Raw genomic sequence first — 21,093 nt, 5'->3', positions numbered from 1 at the left:
ATAAAATATTTTATAAAAATATTATTCATTTAAAACATAATTATATAAAGTGTTTAAAAAATATTGTGAATTATTTTTCATTTAAAAACAAAACAAAGCAAATAGCACGCCGATGACCCTAATGCGTGTATTGAACATCCAGCATTGGATGGCCCACTGAAGATTCCTAGGGCCATTTGATTTGATCTTGGGATCTCAATAACGTCATTTTCTGTTTTTTTTTTTTTTTTTCAAATACCTAATGAAAATTTTGTGCTTGAAAATTTCAAATGGTGAAATGGTCCCCACCTCATAGACTGGGAGAAAAAGTAGAAACCCATTGGCAAGGGATTATGTTATTGAAGAATATTTAAAGTACACCTTGACTCAATCATACCGAGTAAAATAAGAATTAATCAAAGAAACACGAATAAAATTAAAGAATACTAAATAAGAAAAAAAAAAGCAAAAGAAAAAAGAAAAAAGAATGAGATTCTTCCATTGAAGCCACCTGATTGGAAAGTGTGTCGTAGTTGTCAAAAGCTTAGCTAAGTTGCCGTTTAGGAGAGGAGGGTGACCTGATCCATCCTAATTTCTTTAGGTAGACTCCCACACCAAACGACGTTTAACCAAGCAGGGAATCAAATGGGCAAAAAAGTTATTAAGTTTTGAATAATTTAAAGAAATTATTTCCCGGAAATTCAATCCAATATAAATATATGCATGCAGTTACGTGACTTTGTAGCGGATCAAATACAACACAATACTGCATGGGCGAGGGTTATAGATACAATGGTCTCAATAAGCATAAAATACACTTGATTTACGAATAATGAATAAACATGTCACTGAAAAGTGTAAAAAAACAGAGAGGAAGAATTCAATACATGAATCAGATTGCAAGCAAAGATTAATTATCGAAAAGAATCCCTTGAGATGTTGTCCAAACACTAACAAAAAAAAAATACAATTAATGATGTGATCGCATCAGTCACTCCATTTACGAATTAGGTCTGTTTTGATTAAAAAGTGATCTCAATTCATCTCATCATTATAATTTTTTTAAATTATCATAAAAAATATTATAAATAATTAAATTTTTTTAAATTTTAAAATAATAATAATATTAAAAAATAAAATTATAATAATATTTTATTTAACTTTAATTTCATTTAACTCTCAATTCAAACGGACCGTTGCTTGAAGTTGGCCGTCTACCTACTTCACAAAAATAACAACCTTGTCAAATCAAGCAACCTGGTTATAAAACGATAAGAAAGACATACGGGTAATTGGAAACAAAAATTGCTATGCCAAAAAGATAAACAAAACTGAAAACTGCTTTAATAATATTCACTATAAAAGGGGGGGCCATTCACATTAGATGTGTACGTAGTAGCTTCTGTAGGTACAATTGAATTTGATTTTGAAAATGTAAAAGGTGTTTATCAACTCATACGGAAATGGAAAACACTATTTCCACATAGGATTTTTATTGATTTTTTTAAATTTAATTATTAAGTAAGTTTTTTTAAATAAATATATATATTTTTTTTAAAAAAATATTTAAATAGTTTAAAAAATGGTGAAAGAAAAAAAAAAAAAAAGTGTTTTGAGGATTCCATAGAAAATTTCGGTAGAGATTATCTGTGGAAGTAGCAATGTCCTACGGAAATTGTGTATGCAGGTTTTAAAATTTCTGTGACCCAATTCATTCAGTAAAGTTGAATCGGGTCTCAATCTTTATCAGTCGTTGGCAGTTTAGTCATTTCAGCCTTCAGCCAGCGCTTTTTGAAATTCCATTGGTTTTTTTCTTTTATTATCTTTTTGCCCTTTTCTTTGTTTTTGGCTCATAAAGAAAAGCTAACGCTGGACACTCTTAAATACACCTTTTTTTTAGGGCAAAAAAAATTAAGGCCAGCCTCGTTTATCAACACTCGCAAGTCGCAACAGGGGAAACAGAGCAACCCATATGTGAAGGCAAAAAAAGCAAGAGAGAGAGACAGAGAGAGAATCAGAAAGCAAGGAAAGAAAGATAATAAAGAGGGGAATTCAAGGAAGAAGAAGGGTTTCTGTGTAGTTGGGACTGGAGACCATGCAGACAGCGGAGCCTCCTCAAAACTCGCAACAGCTAATGGTGCAGAGCTCGGGAAGCCTCAGTTTCAACAGCAACTTATCCAAAGAAGACGAGGAGATGTCAAGGTCTGCTCTCTCTACTTTCCGGGCCAAGGAAGAGGAGATTGAAAGGAAGAAGATGGAGGTCAGAGAGAAGGTTCAAGCGCAGTTGGGCCGTGTTGAAGAAGAAACCAAGCGTTTGGCCACGATTCGTGAGGTATGTCTGATAAAATTTACATGTATCTTATAGTATGTCATCGGAGGAATAGAGAAACCGAGATTTCTTCTGTATTTTCATTTAGCTTTTGGTGAAATAAGAAGTGGCATAAGTCACAAAATTTCCAAGATTCATGATCTGAATGAAACGTTGACGGTAATATCAATGAATTCTAGGAAATTCACCCTTTCTTATCTAAAAAAAATCATCTTTTGAGAATCCGAAGCACTTCTTCTTTGATGTCTTCCCTGTTAATTTCTGATGTGAGTTTCTCATGCCTAGAAAACTTAGATACTACCAACGAGGTTTATTTTCTCGATGTTAATTCCCATAAACTTTTACTCGACTTATATAAGCTCAAACAGTCACCAGAAGTCGGGATCTGAAACAAAAATCATTAAAGATTGAACTTGCGACAGGGTGTTTTCATCTGAGACCCGAAAAATTTAGAATCATTTGTTTCTCGTGCACCTTTTCATGGCAAAGCATGGTATTTTGTTAATTTCCATGAAATTAAGACGCTTTTTTTCCCCTTAATTACTTGATAACTCAAAGGTGACTCTCTGAAAATCTTTGAAGCAGGCCAGTTGAATAATTCAAGCCAACCAAAAATCCAGTACTATTGTTTTAATTGAATATTCAGTACTTGCGGGTTTTTTGTGGTAATATTGGCGTGTGTAATTGTGAGACTTTAAGGTGTTATTTGTAGATACATAAAGTCTGTGCAATAATTGTTGTGAAAAATGTAAGACTGCATCTTTTCTATTTTGTTCTGATCTTAAATAAAATCGATGGAGCTACCAGGAGCTTGAAGCGCTAGCCGATCCCATGAGGAAAGAAGTTGCATCCGTCCGCAAGAAGATTGATGCAGTGAACAAAGAATTAAAGCCATTGGGGCATACCTGCCAGAAGAAGGTAAAGCACTTATCTAATACCAAATTTGGTCTCTATTAAGTTTTGCTGTGCATATCACGCGGAATCATCCAACATCTTACTTTGATTTGTATGAGAAAACCGAATCAGAACCAGTGAATTTGGGTTTATAATTTGATGCAGGAGAAAGAATACAAAGAAGCTCTTGAGGCATTCAATGAGAAGAACAAGGAAAAAGTACAACTTATAACCAGGTTAATGGAGGTTAGTATCATAACTTTCTGCTTAAATGAAAGCATATGAATCATTGTATAACCTAATTTTGCCGCCTAATAATTGACCTTTTTGGCAACGTTTGATGATTTGAGCAGCTGGTGGGTGAAAGTGAGAGGTTGAGGATGAAGAAGCTGGAGGAGCTGAGTAAGAACATCGATTCATTACAATGAAATAGCCTGCTGCTAATAACTGATTAGGTTTGCGTAGCTTTGTGTGACATTTATATTTTATATATGGGTGCTTTCGGTTTGGTGTATTTTATGATATCTTTGTTTGTTTCATTAGCATTTTATGGAAATACTCATCTGATTTTAGGAAGGGAAATGCCCTACAAACAGGTTTGTAACTAAATGTATTTGGATCTAGCATTTTCTTCTCAAAATTTTCCCCTCGTGTTCATATTTGTATTCTCTCTTGTTAAGCCCTCTGTAATTTGATTTTTCTTCCATTCTCTCCCAATAATGGCTTGTAAGAGCCATTGGTATTTATTTAGTATGTAAACTGTTTGGAATTTTTATGAGGCAGAAAGGGAACATGTTAGTGTTGATAAAGAATTATTTGACACGAAGAGTCTAATAATTAAGAGATGAAGTAGAGCTGAATCTTATCATTGACAGTTAGAATATTCATCTTTCCCTGAGCTTACTTTGAAGGCACTCTCAATAAGGGTACAGTGGCTAGCACTGACATGCGTTTGGATTCTCCCCATGGCCATAAAAAGTAAAGTAATGGAGCTTTCATGTTTTTCAGTGACACATGCCGAACTGGATTCTCCCCCCATTACGAGAGAGGTCCTGCCATTTGAGCAGCTACCAATAACAACGGTTGATGATATCAACAATTGAGAGGTCTCTCGATTCTCAAATCAGCATTATATGTATATCTCTTATGCCGAGTAGTTAGTGTTCATATTGTGTTAGGCTACAGTTTATCGTATCCAAATCGATTTCATTTCATCAGTCTTAAAATACATAGATGAATGTTTTCATAGACGAGAGAGAGCATTTATCAATTTAATTACTCATATTACCCCTTTTTTTTTTTTTCTAGTATAATTTATGATAATGATGTCAGAGTTTTAACAAGAACAACCTAAACTTCGCTGTCTGTTTTGTGAAGGCTCCATGGAAAATATTCATCTAAGATTAACTGGAACATAAAGAAATGGGAGGAAAACAACAGAATTAGATTCATGTGGTCTGTGCACTCCTCCTAGTTACCATCTCCTTTCAAAATAGACAATTTACCCAACTGATTTAGACGTAAAGGACAAATGAGTAGGGTAGAGGTGTAGGTCACTCACCCTGCCATATGTTTTTTCGTGTTAGGATCCCTTTCTTTAATAATTTTAAAAGGACAGATTAGGCCAACTGTATTAACCACTCCGACTGCTAATAAAGTGAAAAGCGTTCCTCTTTCTTTTATCCTTGTCTGTAATCATAAGTATTGTCGACCGTTGGATAAGAATGAGATAAAGCCAAAGTTTCTGCATTGATGTTTTAATAATCATGCCGTTTCTCCCCCCACAACAAAATGGACATATCATATGGGAAACACAACCTCAACTGTATAATTGCTGTTTTATTATCTATATATATATTAGCTTGAGCCTCAATCAAATTCAAAAGATTGACGTGTAAAACCATATGACCAACGACACGTATTATGCTAACAAACCCGTTTTAGATTATCAGAGGAATGATTCTAATTTTGGAATATAATTCTGTCTCTAGACTATTCCATTTGGTTCCTGTATTTTCCTGCTCTTAAATACAGAGGAAACTGGACCACAACACCCGGAGCGGTTCCCTTGGAATAGTCAAAGATTGCTGACTTGGCACGCTTTGACTGGGTTCGGATAATCAAATCAAAGCATGCTTAGCATGGACTCTTGACCACGGCAGACCACTTATAGGCATTTCTCTCTCAACACGCCTGGAAGATGGAGGCTGCTGGTTTTACCACGGATATGTTTTTTTTTTTTATTATTATAAAAAGACGGAAGATATTTTGCATATTTTATAATATTTGATCAGCGCTCTGCTCTTGTCAAATAGAGTTAAATTACAGTATATAATGCTTTGAATATTGGAACTGATTTGAATATCAACATAGCCCATTATGGGGAGCCCGTTTGTTCAATAGTCCAACGTGATTACATACCGAACAAGTTCTCTCCTCTTCTGTTTACAAGATTTCAGAAGCGAAAAACAGGAGCAAAAACTTCGGTGTTTTTAATTTGCGAAGTGGTATAGCAATAAAGAAATTTATAGACTGATGTGATTTGATATGATACGTTAAATTTGCTTTACAATAAAAATAATTTTACAATCTAACTTATCACATCAAGCTATATCAATTTGTAAATTTATTTTTACGAAATCATTTCTCTTTTTATTTTTCGTTTAGAATTGTAAATAAAAGGACAAATGGATGACCATTCCATAATCCATTTGCAGTTTCCAAAGTGGGAGGCCATTCAGCCATTGTGTAGTCGCTGTTGCTTAAACGCTCTCGATACCTTTCATTTCATGGACACAACTTGCAAGTCTGGGCTCCCGAGCCTGACCGTTGTCCAATGAATTTCATGTATATAAGAAAGCCCAAAAGCCCATGCTAAAATTTTCAATATCGTGTGGCTGTTATAGTAATATATACTCTTTATCACCACATGAGAATCTACCAGCCCATAATCCCCCATTGTTCAATTTTCTGTGCCTTCGCCTTTGTGTCGGCTGTAGTTAAGCCCATTGAGAAACTGGGCTTCCCTAGTTTCTTCATTTTTCTATCAATATTAATATATATCCAGTTTAGCATAGACCTTGGGTCTAATTAAGGACCCAGAGCCGGAGGGATTGGTAAATGGTAAGAGAGAGGATAAGGTATTGCTTATTGTCTGGTTCGGATACAGCTAGCGGTTCTATTAATTATTTGTAAGAAGCTTCCAAGATACTTTCAGCAAATTAAATTAGACGAGTATAATATCGCACTAATTAATCATGTTTTTGTCTACAAAACCATGCTGAGTAAGAAGCTAAAACATATTGTTTTGGCCGGGAAGATGCCCGTACGACGGTGTGCAGCCGACTGATCCTTTATTGTCGAAGTTTGATGTAGTATGGAGGAACATACATTCACAGATTTGATCTCTTTAAACATGAAACGACAAGACTTTGTCCCATTACTCGAATGGTCAATGAAAGTATCTGGACAAAATGCATTTAGAATAGAATAAATATAATTGATGTTCACATATCATGTGTTCAAGGCAGAATCTATGTACCCATCTCCATATCTTATGCTTGATTTGTGTTAGGTTCCCCGGCGTTATCCATTCCTTTGATGTGCCTCATGCCTAGATGAAGAGAATCCCCCCTCTCTCTCTCTCTCTCTCCTCTCTCTCTCTCTCTCACACACACACACAATTTGCATGTCTCCTGTTAGAGTGACCCATGTAAATAGAATAATAAGGCTGCCAAATGGGAGGTTTTGTACTTTTGTGGGCCTTTAAATAGGAGACCACGTTGAGAAAAGAGTATGATATATAGTAGGAATTCGAAATTAAGAAACGCCAAAACTCTTCTGTTTATAATTCATTGCATGCGGTGGAGTTGAGAACTTGAGGTGGGCTATCACACTTTGACTTGTTGACGTCATTAAAAAAATGAATTCTATATCATATGCTGCATGCATGGTATGAATAATTAAGCATATTATATCATGAAAAATCTTATTTATAAGCTGATCACTTATTGTAATACTAAAAAGAGTGCATGCATTATTAAGACTGAAGCACAGAAGCCAAACGGACAAGCTCGAGGATGGATGGCAATTCCTTTACAAGGAAATGATCTTGTGTTTACGATTCTGTTATAGCCACGTCAAAAACATTACATTTGATAAAAAGAGTAATGATATATAACAATACATTGCATAATATATTATATAATAATATTATTTTTATAAAATATTTTTGTAAAGTATTGTAAAAAAATATAATTATAAATCATTTTCCTTGATAAAAATGCGAATTCGAGAATAATGCAATCATAGCATATATGGTATCCGATGCAGAGGGGTACTGCCGCGTCACATACGGAGCCACATGTGCGGTTTGCAACGATGGAAGAGCTGGGCCCACAACAGTACGCGGACAAATATCCGACCGTCTCTGACACGTGGATTCGGTTCTTCCAACAATGCACACATGGAAGTTAGAATCGCCAAGGATTGGTTGATTTTTTTTTTTTGCATCTGGATGCATCGAATGACGGTGCATTTGTAGGAAACCGTCTCATCTATCTTTTGTCGTCTGAGTTTAGGGCTTTCGGCTTATTGTGTGGAGGGCCCTGTAGATTTACTAAATCAAGTTGCCTGGTACAAAGGTTGCGTGGTCGTTTTGTCCTGCCATTCATCACACGGGCTAAATTTAAAGTCGGGCTACCGTCCAGAGAAGGAAGTTTAAATTAGTTTTTTTTTTAAATTCATTTATCTTTATTTTTTTTCACATTTTTAATATATTTTAATATTTTAAAAAATAAAAAAATATTTCAATATATTTAAAATAATTTTCTTAATTATTAAGTAAAAAAAAAAAAAAAAATTTATCAAACAGTCAAATAGAACGGTATAATTAAGAGGGCAAAGTAGCTTTTTTACCTAAACTTAAGCAGTGGAATCGGCATCATGGATGGGAGACCCAGAAAGTAGTAGTAGTAGTATGGGAGAGTGAAATGCTCGAAATTCATATGGTCAATCAAAACATTTGCATTTAATACCATAAAATTAATAGCCCAACGATAAAACGTGCTTTATAAAAAAGCAGTACCTGTAAATTAATGATGTCAAGGTTTTGTCGACAATGATCAAAATAAAATCAAATTTTAAATCGATGGAGATAAAAAATAAATATTACAAATTAATAAAGTATTATGCACGCTTCCTCGCACATGGTGGTACAATATTGGGCCCTTTTTTTAATGAATTGATCCAAAATATTATATGATCGAGCATTAACTAATTATGCAGCATAACTTGAGAGTTCAAACAGCTTGCATGGGTACGTACCATATATATCAAACACATCAAACTAGCTAGTATACATCTTTTATATATATAAATATATATATATATATATACACATACACACACACACACACACGATTAGGAGGAGGATCACCGCTCGCCACTGCCAACAACCGGCTACATGCAAAACCAATTAAAAAACGTAAAATAAACAATATTATCTGAGTTCTTTTCCTTCTTTTCTATTCAGTTAATTAATTCACCAATCAACTCAATAGAATTTTGTTTTTGTTAAGAGGTCTACTTAGCAAATTATTAAATCAAAATTAAAATTCCTAAGCAGTCGGATACGTACGTGAGTGGTGGAGAATTGAACAACTCTGCTTAATATATATAGGGTACTGCATCTGTAAATTTTTGTCTGATCTCCTACCAGCATTACAAGCTGGTTAACTTAATTCGAGGCTCATTTGTAAATTAATTAAGGAAGAATTTGATAGCATCGAATTAACAGCGTTTTTTATAAGTACTGCTTGGGATAGGTAGCACTGTAATTGCAGCTCTCGAGCCATGCAAATAATGGGCGGGGCCCGCGTCATTGGAAAAAAGTTTTATCTATATAAATAATCAATCCATGGAATATATTATATACTATTTAGTACTCATCTTTTGGCTTTCTAATTAGAAAATTAATCCCTTTAACTTTTGTATTCAATTTCCAATGGTCAGAATTAATATATATATAACAACATCCCAACTATCTAAATTAACCAACTTCTTAGAATATTACATCATGACGACATGCATTAATATCGATTATCTTTTTATTTGTTGGTTTTTAAATACACATACTATATATTTTGATTAAACTCACGATTATAGGATCACTCTACCGTCTACATAAGTTGATCAGATCATCTAGGAGTGAATGTTGAATTACTAGAAGGAAAAATAAATAGTTTCACTAGGAATTAAGAAGGGAGAAGACACGTACAGCGAATGATCATTAGCAGCAGCACTTCAAGAAGATTCCTTCAACTTAAGCCAGCGTCTCTTCTAACTACAGGAATTGGATAAGATCTTGGCTATAAAGCTGCCAGTTGGAAGGCGGAAGTGCTGTATAGGGTGGTAAGAGCTTTCAGCATTGGAATTAGGGATTCAACTACAAATTTTCTCAGGAGTACTTAATTATTATTCATAACTTTCCAACGTTGTATAAGCTGGTTGGGACGGCTTGATTGGCCACAAAGTAAAGAAAGTTCTTTTTAAATAATTCGATTGGAAAAAGTCTTATCCCACTTAAGCGTGCTCGTAGCGGTGGAAGGATTGATTAGTAAAGATCAAATGATATTTAGACAACAAAGCAAGTCCACTTGGCCGAAGATTCTCCTCCATACATGTAACTTTCAAATTTATTTATTTATTTATTTTTCTTTAAGAAAAATCACACATAAAAAAGGGAAAGGTACTGAAGGCAAAGAACATGCAAACGCCTAGCTAGCCAATATTTTGGAGAATGGGATATTATAATAAGTTATCGTTGCTGTAATTATGCAGCATGCGGCCTGCATTATTAAACTCGAGCATGTACGTACGGCTCTACCCGACATATGGAACTGTAAGACTTAAAATATAGCAACGGAAAGACAAAAAACGTGAAGATTTGTAGAACTGCAGTAACGCAAAGGACGAACTACATATATATATACATGTATTCGTTGATATGTGGGTTTTTTATTGCCTTCTCCCGGTAACTGGTTCAAACTGGCTCTGTTCGCTCGTCTCGTCTCACCCGGTAACTGGTTCAAACTGGTTCTGTGCTTTTTGTATTTCTCGTTGTCACCCATGTTATATATATAAGTACTCAAGTGTGAGTTCCTAGCTATTTCAAGTCGAGTTAGCCGTATGCAGATGTTCTTTCACGAAAACCAAACCTCCACGTTCAATCAAAAGTTATAACTCATAATAGAATTAAGAAAGCATGTAGTTTCACGTTACCACTTGGTATTGATAATTGTTTTTTTTTTTTAGCTGCTTTTTTTAGTGGAAAAGAGGCAAGAAGATCATCTTGCTGCCATGCTCCACCTTCATTCCACAAGATATTTAATATTTGGAAAGCTGAACATTTAGATCAGATATTCCGAGTTGGTTGATGTCTCATGTTAGCTGCTAATAATGCCAAGTTTAAACACCTTTTTTTCTTTCAATTTCTGCTAACAATGATAAGTGAGCAAAGAATACAAGTAGGACTAGACTTTCCCATGCATCTTTTGTGTTCGGATTTATGTTAGACTTTTATTTATTTTTTTGGATTTAAAAATTAATTATAAACTCTAATTATAAACCAAGCAGATGCCATGGTTGTGAGGTTGAAGGATTATGCCACAGTTTTATGTAAAACGAGACGTGGAAAAGCACTTTGCTGGTTGTCATTCATTTTAAAAAAGTATAGTAAAAGTATCCCCGAAACTGTTAAATCAAGTGGGTCACGCTTTGGCCTTTTTCGAGGCCTGTAGACAACAAATTACAAAATGGGTAAAATTAAAAAATGTAATTTTTTTTGTTTTTGTTTTTGAAATTTAAATTAAAGGTGATATAGTGGAAATAGACGAGACAGGTAAAAGGTGGGGGGGTACGACTGGCAGGGCAGGACGCTCTCACACGCATGGCGTACGCACGTTTGATTTGCAAGGCAGAGGTAATCAAGATGAACGGGTGAGACGAGACGAGCGAACAGAGCCAGAGGGAGTGCTCTTTCGAGAACTGTCAAAGATAGGGTCAAGATCCGGTTCTTCGGACTGTGTAGGTGACTCAGACGGCACGCGCGGTAATTGTGTCTTTTCTCGTTAGCTTTCCCCCGTTTTGGCTCTAGTGCCGCCGAGTCTGCTCCCCCAATCCCACTTCTTCCCCATCTTTCTTACTTACAGCTGTCTTTTCATTCGCGTTAATTAAACAATGTTTTCACAATTTCTTCAGAATCTCGTAATTTATTTCATTTGTCCAGCCCCGCCATTAAAAAATAAAATAAATACAAGATTATGCCATGTGTACAAAATAAGCCATTTTATCAAATGATATATATATCTATTTAAAAAAAAACGAAAATAAATTGTTAAGGGTAAGTTAACGCTTGACTTTCAACCCAAAAGAAACACCATTCTTTCCGGATATTCTCTGATGTTATGTACTTACAATTGACGTAAAATTGGTGATTAGTAGGGGTATAAAGGTAGCACTCGAATTTAAAAAAAAAAAACGCTTGTTGCAGGCATTTCGTATCAATGATGTATAAACGTGACTGATATGGAGATACTTGATGAGAGAGATCGAACTGATGAGAGAGGAAGAATTTATTTTAAATTTGATGTGACATGAATAACTGCATACCGATTATATCTAAAGATTATATATATAAGAACTTATTTCTAAATTAGTCAACTGTTAGTGGGAATAATATTTTGGAGGGAGGGAGAGAGAGAGGACCGATTTACTGCAAGGAGTATTCTATTAGCACCTATATGATAATGATAGTTCTGGTATAAAAGGCTAGCAATTGGCCTAAACCAGCGAAAGTTTGTCAACAATCACAAGACATAAGAGAAATTTTATTTATAATTTTAAGCGGGAGATTGCCTGAATAATTTCATTAATGAATGCTGATAAAATAAAAAATATATTATTATAATTTTAATTTTTTTTAAACATAACTATATAAAATTATATGAACAATCTTTATTTTAAAACTGTACGTAGACTCTTAACGCTGTTTTTTGCATTTTAACTTACCCGATGCAATGCAATTAAAAAGAACAAATCTCGGGAAAGAAGTGGTCTATAGGCAACGCGGAAGTCTCACGTAGTCCAGTACTTGGTTCGGCCATGCAGCGCGCTGTTCTCGCAAAATCTTCTCCTATTTTGCAGTAACAACTAGATAATCAGAATCATAATACATAAAATAAGAAATGAAATTAAGGAAGATCAAGGCGCGCCCACACACACAATTTATATATATATATATATATATGGAACAGTTTTGTCAGTCAATTTACATGAGCCCGACAGACCACAAAACTGTAATACTATATTGTAGATTTCTAGTGTAGTATATTTCTTCTGTATCTCTTTACATGTACTTGGGTTCATCTACAATTTGCTGCCAAGTTTTAACCTTTTGTCCATGTTTGTAGCTATTATTTTATAATAATTTGTTTACCACACTGCCTTGCCTCGAAGTTGTATACCTATCAGATTTGAATCGGGAAGTCTCCGTATCCTCTCTCTCTCTCTCTCTCTCTCTCTCTGGGGTATATTTGTTACCAAGCTCCCCCCCCAGCCTTGGTCCTCCCCTTCGGAACTTCCACTTCAGTTGAAATCTCTTCAACTATTTTATGTTGCCGAAAGTTGCAAGCTTTCTTCTGTAATCAGGTTTCAAATACATTTTCTTTTTTTTTGCCAATACCCGCGTTCTTTCAGACTCTAAATGATGGCTCAAAAGCACTTACACGAGCTACTGGAAGAAGACCAAGAGCCATTCCTTCTCAAGAACTACATTGCTGACAGACGCTGCCGGCTCAAAGGGCCTTCACCCAAGACCCAGTTACAAGCTGTCAAGAAACGAAAATCCATCTCCAAAACGCCAAGCTTTCCTGGAAGCTTTTGCAAAAACGCTTGCTTTCTCTCCTTCCACGACTCCCCGGACCTCAGGAAATCTCCACTCTTCGATTTTTCATCTCCGGCCAAGAGCCCTTGTAGAAGCCCAAATGCCATTTTCCTCCACATTCCTGCCAAAACCGCAGCTATTCTTCTTGAAGCTTCTCTGAGAATTCAGAAACAGTCATCAGCTTCAAAATCCAAAACCCAAAACAAAAACCATGGATTTGGTTTATTTGGGTCAATAGTAAAGAGACTGACCCATTGGGGCCGAAATCGCGAGATTGAAGGCGATAGAATTAACGTCTCAGTGAAGGACATTCTGAAATGGGATTCATCAGTTTGTCGAACTTCCGAAAGCCTGAAAAGAATGCACAAAAAAACTGTGGCCTTGGAGGACAAAAGTGCTTCCGATAAAAGTGCCTGTGAGACAACCTATTCTTGTTCTTGTAATGGTAGGCCTAGTAGCGCGATTTGGTCAGAAAGTAACGAGGAAAGGTCTTTGGACCTCGATTTCTCAAGTAGTAGCCAATCCGTAGACTCTGAAGTAATTGAATTGTTAACCAAACGGAGAGAAGATGCAGATTTCTCTTGCTGCGACAAACAATTTTGCGAAAGCCCTTTCCGTTTCGTGCTCCAAAGAAGTCCATCGCTCGGTCGTCGGACCCCGGAGTTCACGTCACCTGCGGAATCCCCTAGTCGTCCCAAAAGAGAGGTTTGTCTTTTCTTTTTTAACGCGATTTCTTTTACCTCTTACTTTATTTTACGGTGGAAATTACCCAATTTACCCTACAAAAATATTGTGCGCGTTGGACTTTACCAATTGACTCGGTTTGTGAATTGTCGGCAACATTGTCCACTTCCTTCGAAGTTGGCCGTAATGTTGCCATCAATGACAATAGTACAGTAAAAATGTTACTCGGAAATCATAACTGTCAATGACTAGGCCATTTTAAGGGCTATATATGTCATTTAAGCTTTTAACTCCAGTCTTCGACGTGCGAACCTCTCTATATTAGCTAATTATTTTCCCGAAAATGACAAATCCCTTTTTGTTTTTGTTACCAGTAATAAACTCCGACATCCCTTTTTCTTGAATATTGTTTTTTGCTTTATTTGCTAAAGCTTGGGATAGAAGTCAACAACCAACAATTATGATCCGGGTCTTGATCTAAATTTACCAACGAAATTCAGATGACAACTTCAGCAAAAAAAGTTTGGCTCAATTGTGAAAATTGTTTGTCTTAATTAACGTAGTTATGAATTCTAATAGGAAAAAGAGATTTCTGAAGCGGGGGCTCTCGAAAAATTCCAAGAAGTGGAAGAGAAGGAGCAGTGCAGTCCAGTGTCTGTATTGGACCCTCCATTCGAGGACGATGACGATAGACATGACGACGAGCACGAGCACGAGCACGAGGAGGGCAGTTTTGATCACGAATGCAGCTATGCCATTGTACAAAGTATGTAACAAGTTATAAATTCGTACTAAATTATTGAACTTTTGTTCCATTCTTTGTTAGTTGTGTGGTCATTATCAATGAACTTGTATTAAAATTGTACTAGTTGCTTTTGCTTGATGACAAACTTATTGTCTGGTACAGTAAGATTTGATGGTCATGGTTGGATGAGTCATAGTATCTAGGTGGGATCCATTGAAAGATTGTAGGTTGAACAGGCACTTGTGTTTTGGTCATTGGGTATGTGACAACTCTCGTAGGCTCGTTAATGTGATTTAATTTGATCGACAAAATGGATACTGCCAAAGTTTTAGCATCATATGTGACCCATCTTTGATGGTAGGAGGTTTGTATTAATTGTAGGAGTCTTTTCAATTAATTGGATTGGACCGTGCAATTGTGAACCAAATTCATTTGAACTTTAGTGCATGCAATTTGGTACCTCTTGTTTGTTCATGGTTCAAGCATTTAATGGTTGCCAAAACTTTCTTGAAAGCATTTATTAAATGAGGTCATTGCCATACTGATGTGTTGTAGCAATTTGGCACAAAAAATACAGTAATACCCGAAAGGGATCGCAGATGTTTCTCATATACTGTAATGCTCCAATGGAAGGCCCAAACCACATGGCCTATACTCCAAAAGGACTGGTCAATAATATAATTGGAGTCCCATTGGAACTTTATAAAGAGTAAGAACTTCTCATTCCCAAGCAATGTGGGATTCCATACACTACCTACCCTTATCCATATCATATGGGGTATCACAATCTACTCCCCTTAAATTCCCAACGTCCTCGTCGAGCCTATCCATTATAAGTGGCACGGCTCAAGTCCCATATTTCTGGTTGGGATAGTCTCTGATACCATTTGTAACGCTCCAATGGAAGGCCCAAACCACATGGCCTATACTCCAAAAGGACTAGTCAATGATACAATTGGAGCCCCATTGAAATCTTATAAAGAGCAAGAACTTCTCATTCCCAAGCAATGTGGGATCCCATACACCACCTACCCTTATTCATATCATATGGGGTATCATATATACCTTTAGGAACCGACTTTGCCTTATTCTTGATATCTCCCAAGTGCTATTTATTTTCCTTCAACAGTCTTATAGACATACTTGTTTAAGCCTTTGTACATCGATCAGTCTGTGGTGTGAAAGCTTGTGCTCGTTAAGTTCGTTCTGATAGGAAAATTGAGGCTCAAAACCCAAGAATTAGTTGTTCTTTTTCATGCTTTTAACTTCTTTTGTGACTCTATATTTACCGTTAGATTGTCATCATAGGTCCCTTCAATATTGTTTTCGCTGTCAATGTTACTTATCGGTGGCATGACTTTAGTTATGAGAATGGCAACTGTCTTAATTCTCTTGTAGTTTGTTGGAACTGAACCTCTCTTTTACTTGATTTGTCCTGATTGTCAGTTACAACTTAAAATGAAAAATTATAGTACAGATAGAGTCAGTCAATTGTAGTGTGAAACCCAAGCACAGTAAGTTGAATTTAAATTTTGGACTATGCTGCAAACTAGTACTGAATTGAGATTCACTAAATTTACAATGTTCTTGTTGAATTTACTACATCCTTTTTAACAAATCATATAAACTTAGTCTATTGCTTATAAAGTGCAAGTACTTTGGATTTCAAGAACAGAAGTGCAAATACTCCGTATTTTCCTCCTGTTTCTTCAGGAGAATGCTTGAGCAATTGTATTTCTCTCCTTGTTCAAACTGATGTACTTATCACAAAAGAAAAGTCCTGGTTTCTGTATTTTTTTTTTAGTTTCATGTTTATGAGTTGTCCATTGTTCAGTAGTCTTGTCCAAAGTGATTTAGTGGGTATATATATCTATGTCATGCGATCTATTCTCTTACTCTTTGAATCAATTCATGTATAATTTGTGAAAGAAATCTAGATAAACCTTTTCTTCCCTGTTTGTGATGGAATGGAGAATGGTATAGGCTTGATATGGCTACGGTATAGTAGCTTGGCCGTTACCTGTATTGAACTAAATCAACTTGTAGATTTAAAGTAGCAGTTTAATGCAAATTCATCACAGAACTAGTGCCAAAGTTTATGAATCAAAAAGCAAGTGATTTATTATGATTTGCCTTTTGGTTGCCTGTTGGATATTTGCAGGAGCAAAGCAGCAGCTATTGCACAAGCTTCGTAGATTTGAGAAATTGGCTGGATTAGATCCAATTGAGCTTGAGAAAAGAATGTTAGAACAAGAAGAGGATGATGACTATGAGCATAATGATGATGACCTAGAGGAAGAAGATGAAATTGAAGATGATCTGGAAGCATCATGCAGAGAAGAGAATGTTGATAGGTTTTTTATGGAAGTCCTCTGCAAATCCCACTTGCAGAGTTTGCGGCGAATCCCAGAGGACATGAAGAGATTGGTTTCAGATCTCATCATCGAGGATAGAAGGGAACAGGATGCCTTTGATAATAGAGAAGAGGCGGTGAATAGGGTTTGTAAGAGGTTGGAATCATGGAAAGAGGTGGAATCCAACACCATTGACATGATGGTAGAGCAAGATCTCAGAAAAGAGCTTGAAGGGTGGAACAGAAATCAGCAGCAGGCAGGAGAGACAGCACTAGAGATTGAGCTAGCTATCTTTGGATTATTGGTTCAGGAATTGTCTGAGGAACTAGTTTCTCTCAATGGAAATTGATGGGAGCTGTGGTTCCATTCAAATTGAATTTTGGTACAGCTTTCTTCTTTGATTTTTTATTTAGTTTTCCATTGGAGCATAGTCTGACTTGCACTAGGATGGAATAGGCTAAATAGGAAAAGACCGAAGAAGGCAAGAAAGATGCGAGTTAGATGGTAACAGGCACTATGTATATGGAGCATGTAAGTAGTGGGGAATGGTGTATTTATCCTTGCTTAATGAAACATGACGTGTAATTATCGAGTTTTTTTTTTTCCCTATCTTGGAGGTCTTTCTGTGCTCATGGGTGTCTATGAATCTCTGTTTGTAGGGAGCTTACTACTTTTTTCCAGCAACATGCTTAGCAATTGATTACTAAAATTGCTCATCGTCCCGGGCATAAGTAGAACATCCATTATACTATGTCATGCTTGATTTTTAATTCTATCAGTTTTGGACTTAAAAGACAAGATTGTTCTAAATTGTATGCTGATTGAACCAGAAAAAAAGTCTTAACCAAATAAACATCCTCTGAGCGAGTGGCATTCAAGTTAGGCCAAGGAATTGAATTTAAAGTGCGGCAGAGCAGCATGCTTGATCTGCTCCAACAATGTTCAGGTAAATCCACAAGGAGGGAAAAAAAACATGGAGGGAAATAGTGGAGGACCTTCTCCAGTAAGGCTTTCGCTATTTGTTTTCTTTTAAGGAGGTTGATCATGTAGGCCGGATTTCTTCTTCATTGCTTTTTCAGTTGCCAACAGCCCAATCGAAGTTCCTTAATTATATTGCTTAACCATGCATTGTCATTTTCTTCATGACCGACACCTAAAAAGGCATTATTATCGAGGTTTTGCTTCTTTGCTGACTAATCTATTAGGGGGGACGAGACGAGAAAAAACAAGTTTTTGCAGACTAGTTAGTTGGTGATCGATGGGACCATCCATCTAAAGTTAAAGCTTAAAATTGTTGACCCGATGCCAGCTATACTGCCATATCGTGCATATATGGTACTGTCGAAAAATGGCTTCTATGCCGGCCGGTTACGATTTTTCACGAAGTCACTCTCTCCAAACTTCTGACTTTAATTAAGGATTGTTTTTAGAGCCCCGCATTTGATAATCAGATTTGTCAAATGAGATGCAAAGTATAGTTTTTCTTTGACTAAAACCTATAAATTAAACCTCTTCTACATGATCAACCTTCTTAATTAAATAATAAAAGTAGTGACTTTTTTTAGATTAATTTGCATCTTTTTTAATTTTATTCAAAATCCAATATTCAGTCTCCCTTAGTCTCTCATTTTGAATGAAAAAAAAAATCATTGTTTTTTCAGTGAAAATGGTGTTTTCTTTTTCACACGACAGATTAATTGATGCTGGTGCTCACAAAGTTCTCAGCCAACCAAAAAAAGGTCGGAAAAGAAAAAGAAACCTATATGCCTTTGATATTGGTCCTTTAATTTATGCATTACTTTATTGTTCACGCAGTGTCAAGTCTTCAAAAGACAACAGTCGAATTAAATAGATGTTCTTACAATATATATTTTCGGGTCGAGAAATATAAAATTAAAAATTTGAATTAAATTAACTAACATGAGGTCGTATCAAATAAAACTTGAGATTATCGTTTCTAAAATTTTTCTTAAATGTGTTTGGTGGAGCAAATGCAAGTAGTGTCCGTTTCAATCCGGACCTACTTGCAGTTGCAAATCACAAGTTCAGCTCAGCACGTACAAAATGGGGCTTAATTAAATTAAAAACAAAAAAAAAAAGGGGGTTCTGTTTATGTCCATCACAGCCCAGTAAATGGAAATGACCTGTCTATCGGATTGGAAAGAGAGAAATTTTCGTTGACAACGTGACCAAAATAGTAGGCAAACCTGAACCAATCCATGAAAAAAAAAATAATAGGAACAATGTTTATGATGATTATAGTGGGCAAAATTTCGGTGGATGGGATGTTGCTCGATCTTTTTCACACTACTGATCATACGGTACCCACTACCTTATTCATTTTGCTTTTTATCACTCTCATTTATTTCGATCCAGCCACGTGCCACGTCCAACATTAGACACGTTAGTTGTTAGGCTCGTGAACAGTCGGACAAAAACCAAAGGTTGTCCGCCGCAAGCTGGAACCGCCTGAATTGGACCCACGACCGCACTTGAATGTTCCGGCTTTTCTAAAAAAGTTGTCCCAGAATGTCAAACTCGCTATGGAACAGAGAAATGATTTGTAAGAGTTTTAAATATATAAGTTTTATATTAATTTTGGTAAAAAAATAAATTTTATCTTAAAAATGTGTAAAAAAAATTATTTTTTATTAATAAAATCTATTATTTTATAAAAAATTTATATAAAATTTATCTATTTAAAAACTTATACATAACATTTAAAAAAAAACAATCCACTTGTTAGCAACGTCTCAGTGCCTCTTTCTTTTTTAAAGGAATTCCTGGTTTTGGTGTCGTCAGACGATGTTTTTTAATTGGGTAACAAACGAAAGTATTATGTACCTTTTTCCCCACGTGGGTTTCTGAATTTCCAGCTCTTCCACGTGTTGAAATATTAAATGTCTCAACAATCAAAACACGTTTTAAATTCCACGTGATCCTCGCATCTTCCTCGTGCCATAAAATTTCCACAACGTCACTGCTACTCTTTTCTCCATTTAAGGTACAAACTCCTCTCCCTCTCGATCTGTATGCTATTCTGGCAATTTCATGGCTATTGGAGAGGAACCATCATCTTCAACCTTGGACAACCAACGGAGTACTACTTCACAGTCACTAGTACTGGAACAGACTAGTTCATGGCAAACTGATCATCACGCGCAAAGTGGCAAGCAAAAGAGAAAGGCAGGAAGAAAAAAGTTCCGGGAGACGCGTCATCCGGTCTACAAAGGCGTTCGGCAAAGGAAAGGCAAATGGGTTTGCGAGCTGAGGCAACCGAACAACAAATCTCGTATCTGGCTGGGGACCTTTTCACTCCCGGAGATGGCTGCTAGGGCTTACGACGTTGCCGCCCTAGCTCTCAAGGGAGAGTCCGCTTCCTTGAACTTCCCTGAAGCGGCATGTGCCCTACCACGCGTTAAGTCATCATCCTCCATTAGGGATATACAGTGTGCTGCTATGGAGGCCGCAGGGGCATCTTCCTACGAAGTAAAACCATCTTCTTCACTGTCCTTGTCCAACTCATGCTTGGGTATGGTTCCCAAAACTTGTAGGATATCGTTTTTGGATGAGGAGGAGTTGTTTAACATGCCGGGATTACTTGACAGCATGGCAGAGGGGTTGATCCTCACTCCACCAGCCATGCAAAAGGGCTTCAATTGGGACGGTTTGGAAAATACTGTGGACCTGACTCTATGGAGTGACTGACGTTATGTATGATATTTCACGTACATGCATGATTTTAAATTACGTACCCTTCCTAGAATATTTGGATACTATCCGATTTGCATGAGTAAGTGCATTGTTTTGTTCAAATAGAGAAATTATGGCACATCTCTCCCGTTGGCGCTAACGTTTAAAGAGCTATATATATATATATATATATATAGAAAAGTTTTTGTTTGTTTCTTAATTGTTTTGGGAAGAGAACGGTTACGTTTATAGAGCTCGTAGTTATCAATTGATTATAGCATGATTGCTTGAACATGCGTGTGCTGACTAATTTCTACTAATGACCCGACGTTTGTACGGGCTAGCTATATATGGTGAATGTTAAAATTAAAAAAATAAAAATAAACATGTAGATCGATTCTTTTCCTCAGGGGCACTCGGTCATGATCATCATGTCGTATATTATATTATATCATTCCAACATGGAAGTATC

General features: G+C 36.2%; 3 protein-coding genes across 4 annotated transcripts; all 3 read left to right on the top strand.

Moving 5' to 3' along the window:
* The first annotated feature begins 1,865 nt into the window (after nucleotides 1-1,865).
* On the top strand, nucleotides 1,866-4,501 carry LOC108999404 (ankyrin repeat domain-containing protein 30A-like). 2 transcript variants are annotated; one of them, XM_018976298.2, is made up of 5 exons: nucleotides 1,866-2,311; nucleotides 3,116-3,226; nucleotides 3,368-3,448; nucleotides 3,556-3,604; nucleotides 4,211-4,501. In XM_018976298.2, the coding sequence occupies exons 1-5, from the start codon at nucleotides 2,075-2,077 to the stop codon at nucleotides 4,303-4,305; spliced, it is 573 nt and encodes a 190-aa protein (XP_018831843.1). In that variant the 5' UTR covers nucleotides 1,866-2,074; the 3' UTR covers nucleotides 4,306-4,501. The 2 variants fall into 2 exon arrangements, with proteins under 2 accessions (XP_018831843.1, XP_035544482.1); XM_035688589.1 differs by having other exon boundaries at nucleotides 1,868-2,311; nucleotides 3,556-3,657; nucleotides 4,211-4,314.
* An 8,029-nt stretch (nucleotides 4,502-12,530) lies between these two features.
* Nucleotides 12,531-17,645, top strand: LOC108985010. The gene is made up of 3 exons (XM_018957133.2): nucleotides 12,531-13,850; nucleotides 14,409-14,595; nucleotides 16,736-17,645. Exons 1-3 carry the CDS (start codon nucleotides 12,966-12,968, stop codon nucleotides 17,275-17,277), a joined length of 1,614 nt encoding a protein of 537 aa, XP_018812678.1. The 5' UTR covers nucleotides 12,531-12,965; the 3' UTR covers nucleotides 17,278-17,645.
* A 2,302-nt stretch (nucleotides 17,646-19,947) lies between these two features.
* On the top strand, nucleotides 19,948-20,784 carry LOC108985008 (dehydration-responsive element-binding protein 1B-like). Its single transcript, XM_018957131.2, has one exon. The coding sequence runs from the start codon at nucleotides 19,980-19,982 to the stop codon at nucleotides 20,634-20,636; it is 657 nt and encodes a 218-aa protein (XP_018812676.1). The 5' UTR covers nucleotides 19,948-19,979; the 3' UTR covers nucleotides 20,637-20,784.
* Nucleotides 20,785-21,093: the final 309 nt, after the last annotated feature.

This window comes from Juglans regia, chromosome 3, assembly GCF_001411555.2.
Source record: "Juglans regia cultivar Chandler chromosome 3, Walnut 2.0, whole genome shotgun sequence".
Lineage (NCBI taxonomy): Eukaryota > Viridiplantae > Streptophyta > Magnoliopsida > Fagales > Juglandaceae > Juglans > Juglans regia.
Note: the sequence above shows the minus strand (reverse complement) of the source record. Positions and strands in the feature narration are given on the sequence as shown.

Bases quoted from the DNA above. Each gene is read 5' to 3' on its own strand.
- LOC108999404 (XM_018976298.2), top strand. From the start codon at position 2,075: ATGCAGACAGCGGAGCCTCCTCAAAACTCGCAACAGCTAATGGTGCAG. The intron at 2,312-3,115 runs GTATGTCTGATA...TGGAGCTACCAG, and splicing joins GTTTGGCCACGATTCGTGAG to GAGCTTGAAGCGCTAGCCGA. The intron at 3,227-3,367 runs GTAAAGCACTTA...AATTTGATGCAG, and splicing joins GGCATACCTGCCAGAAGAAG to GAGAAAGAATACAAAGAAGC.
- LOC108985010 (XM_018957133.2), top strand. From the start codon at position 12,966: ATGATGGCTCAAAAGCACTTACACGAGCTACTGGAAGAAGACCAAGAG. The intron at 13,851-14,408 runs GTTTGTCTTTTC...GAATTCTAATAG, and splicing joins CTAGTCGTCCCAAAAGAGAG to GAAAAAGAGATTTCTGAAGC. The intron at 14,596-16,735 runs GTATGTAACAAG...GGATATTTGCAG, and splicing joins CAGCTATGCCATTGTACAAA to GAGCAAAGCAGCAGCTATTG.
- LOC108985008 (XM_018957131.2), top strand. From the start codon at position 19,980: ATGGCTATTGGAGAGGAACCATCATCTTCAACCTTGGACAACCAACGG.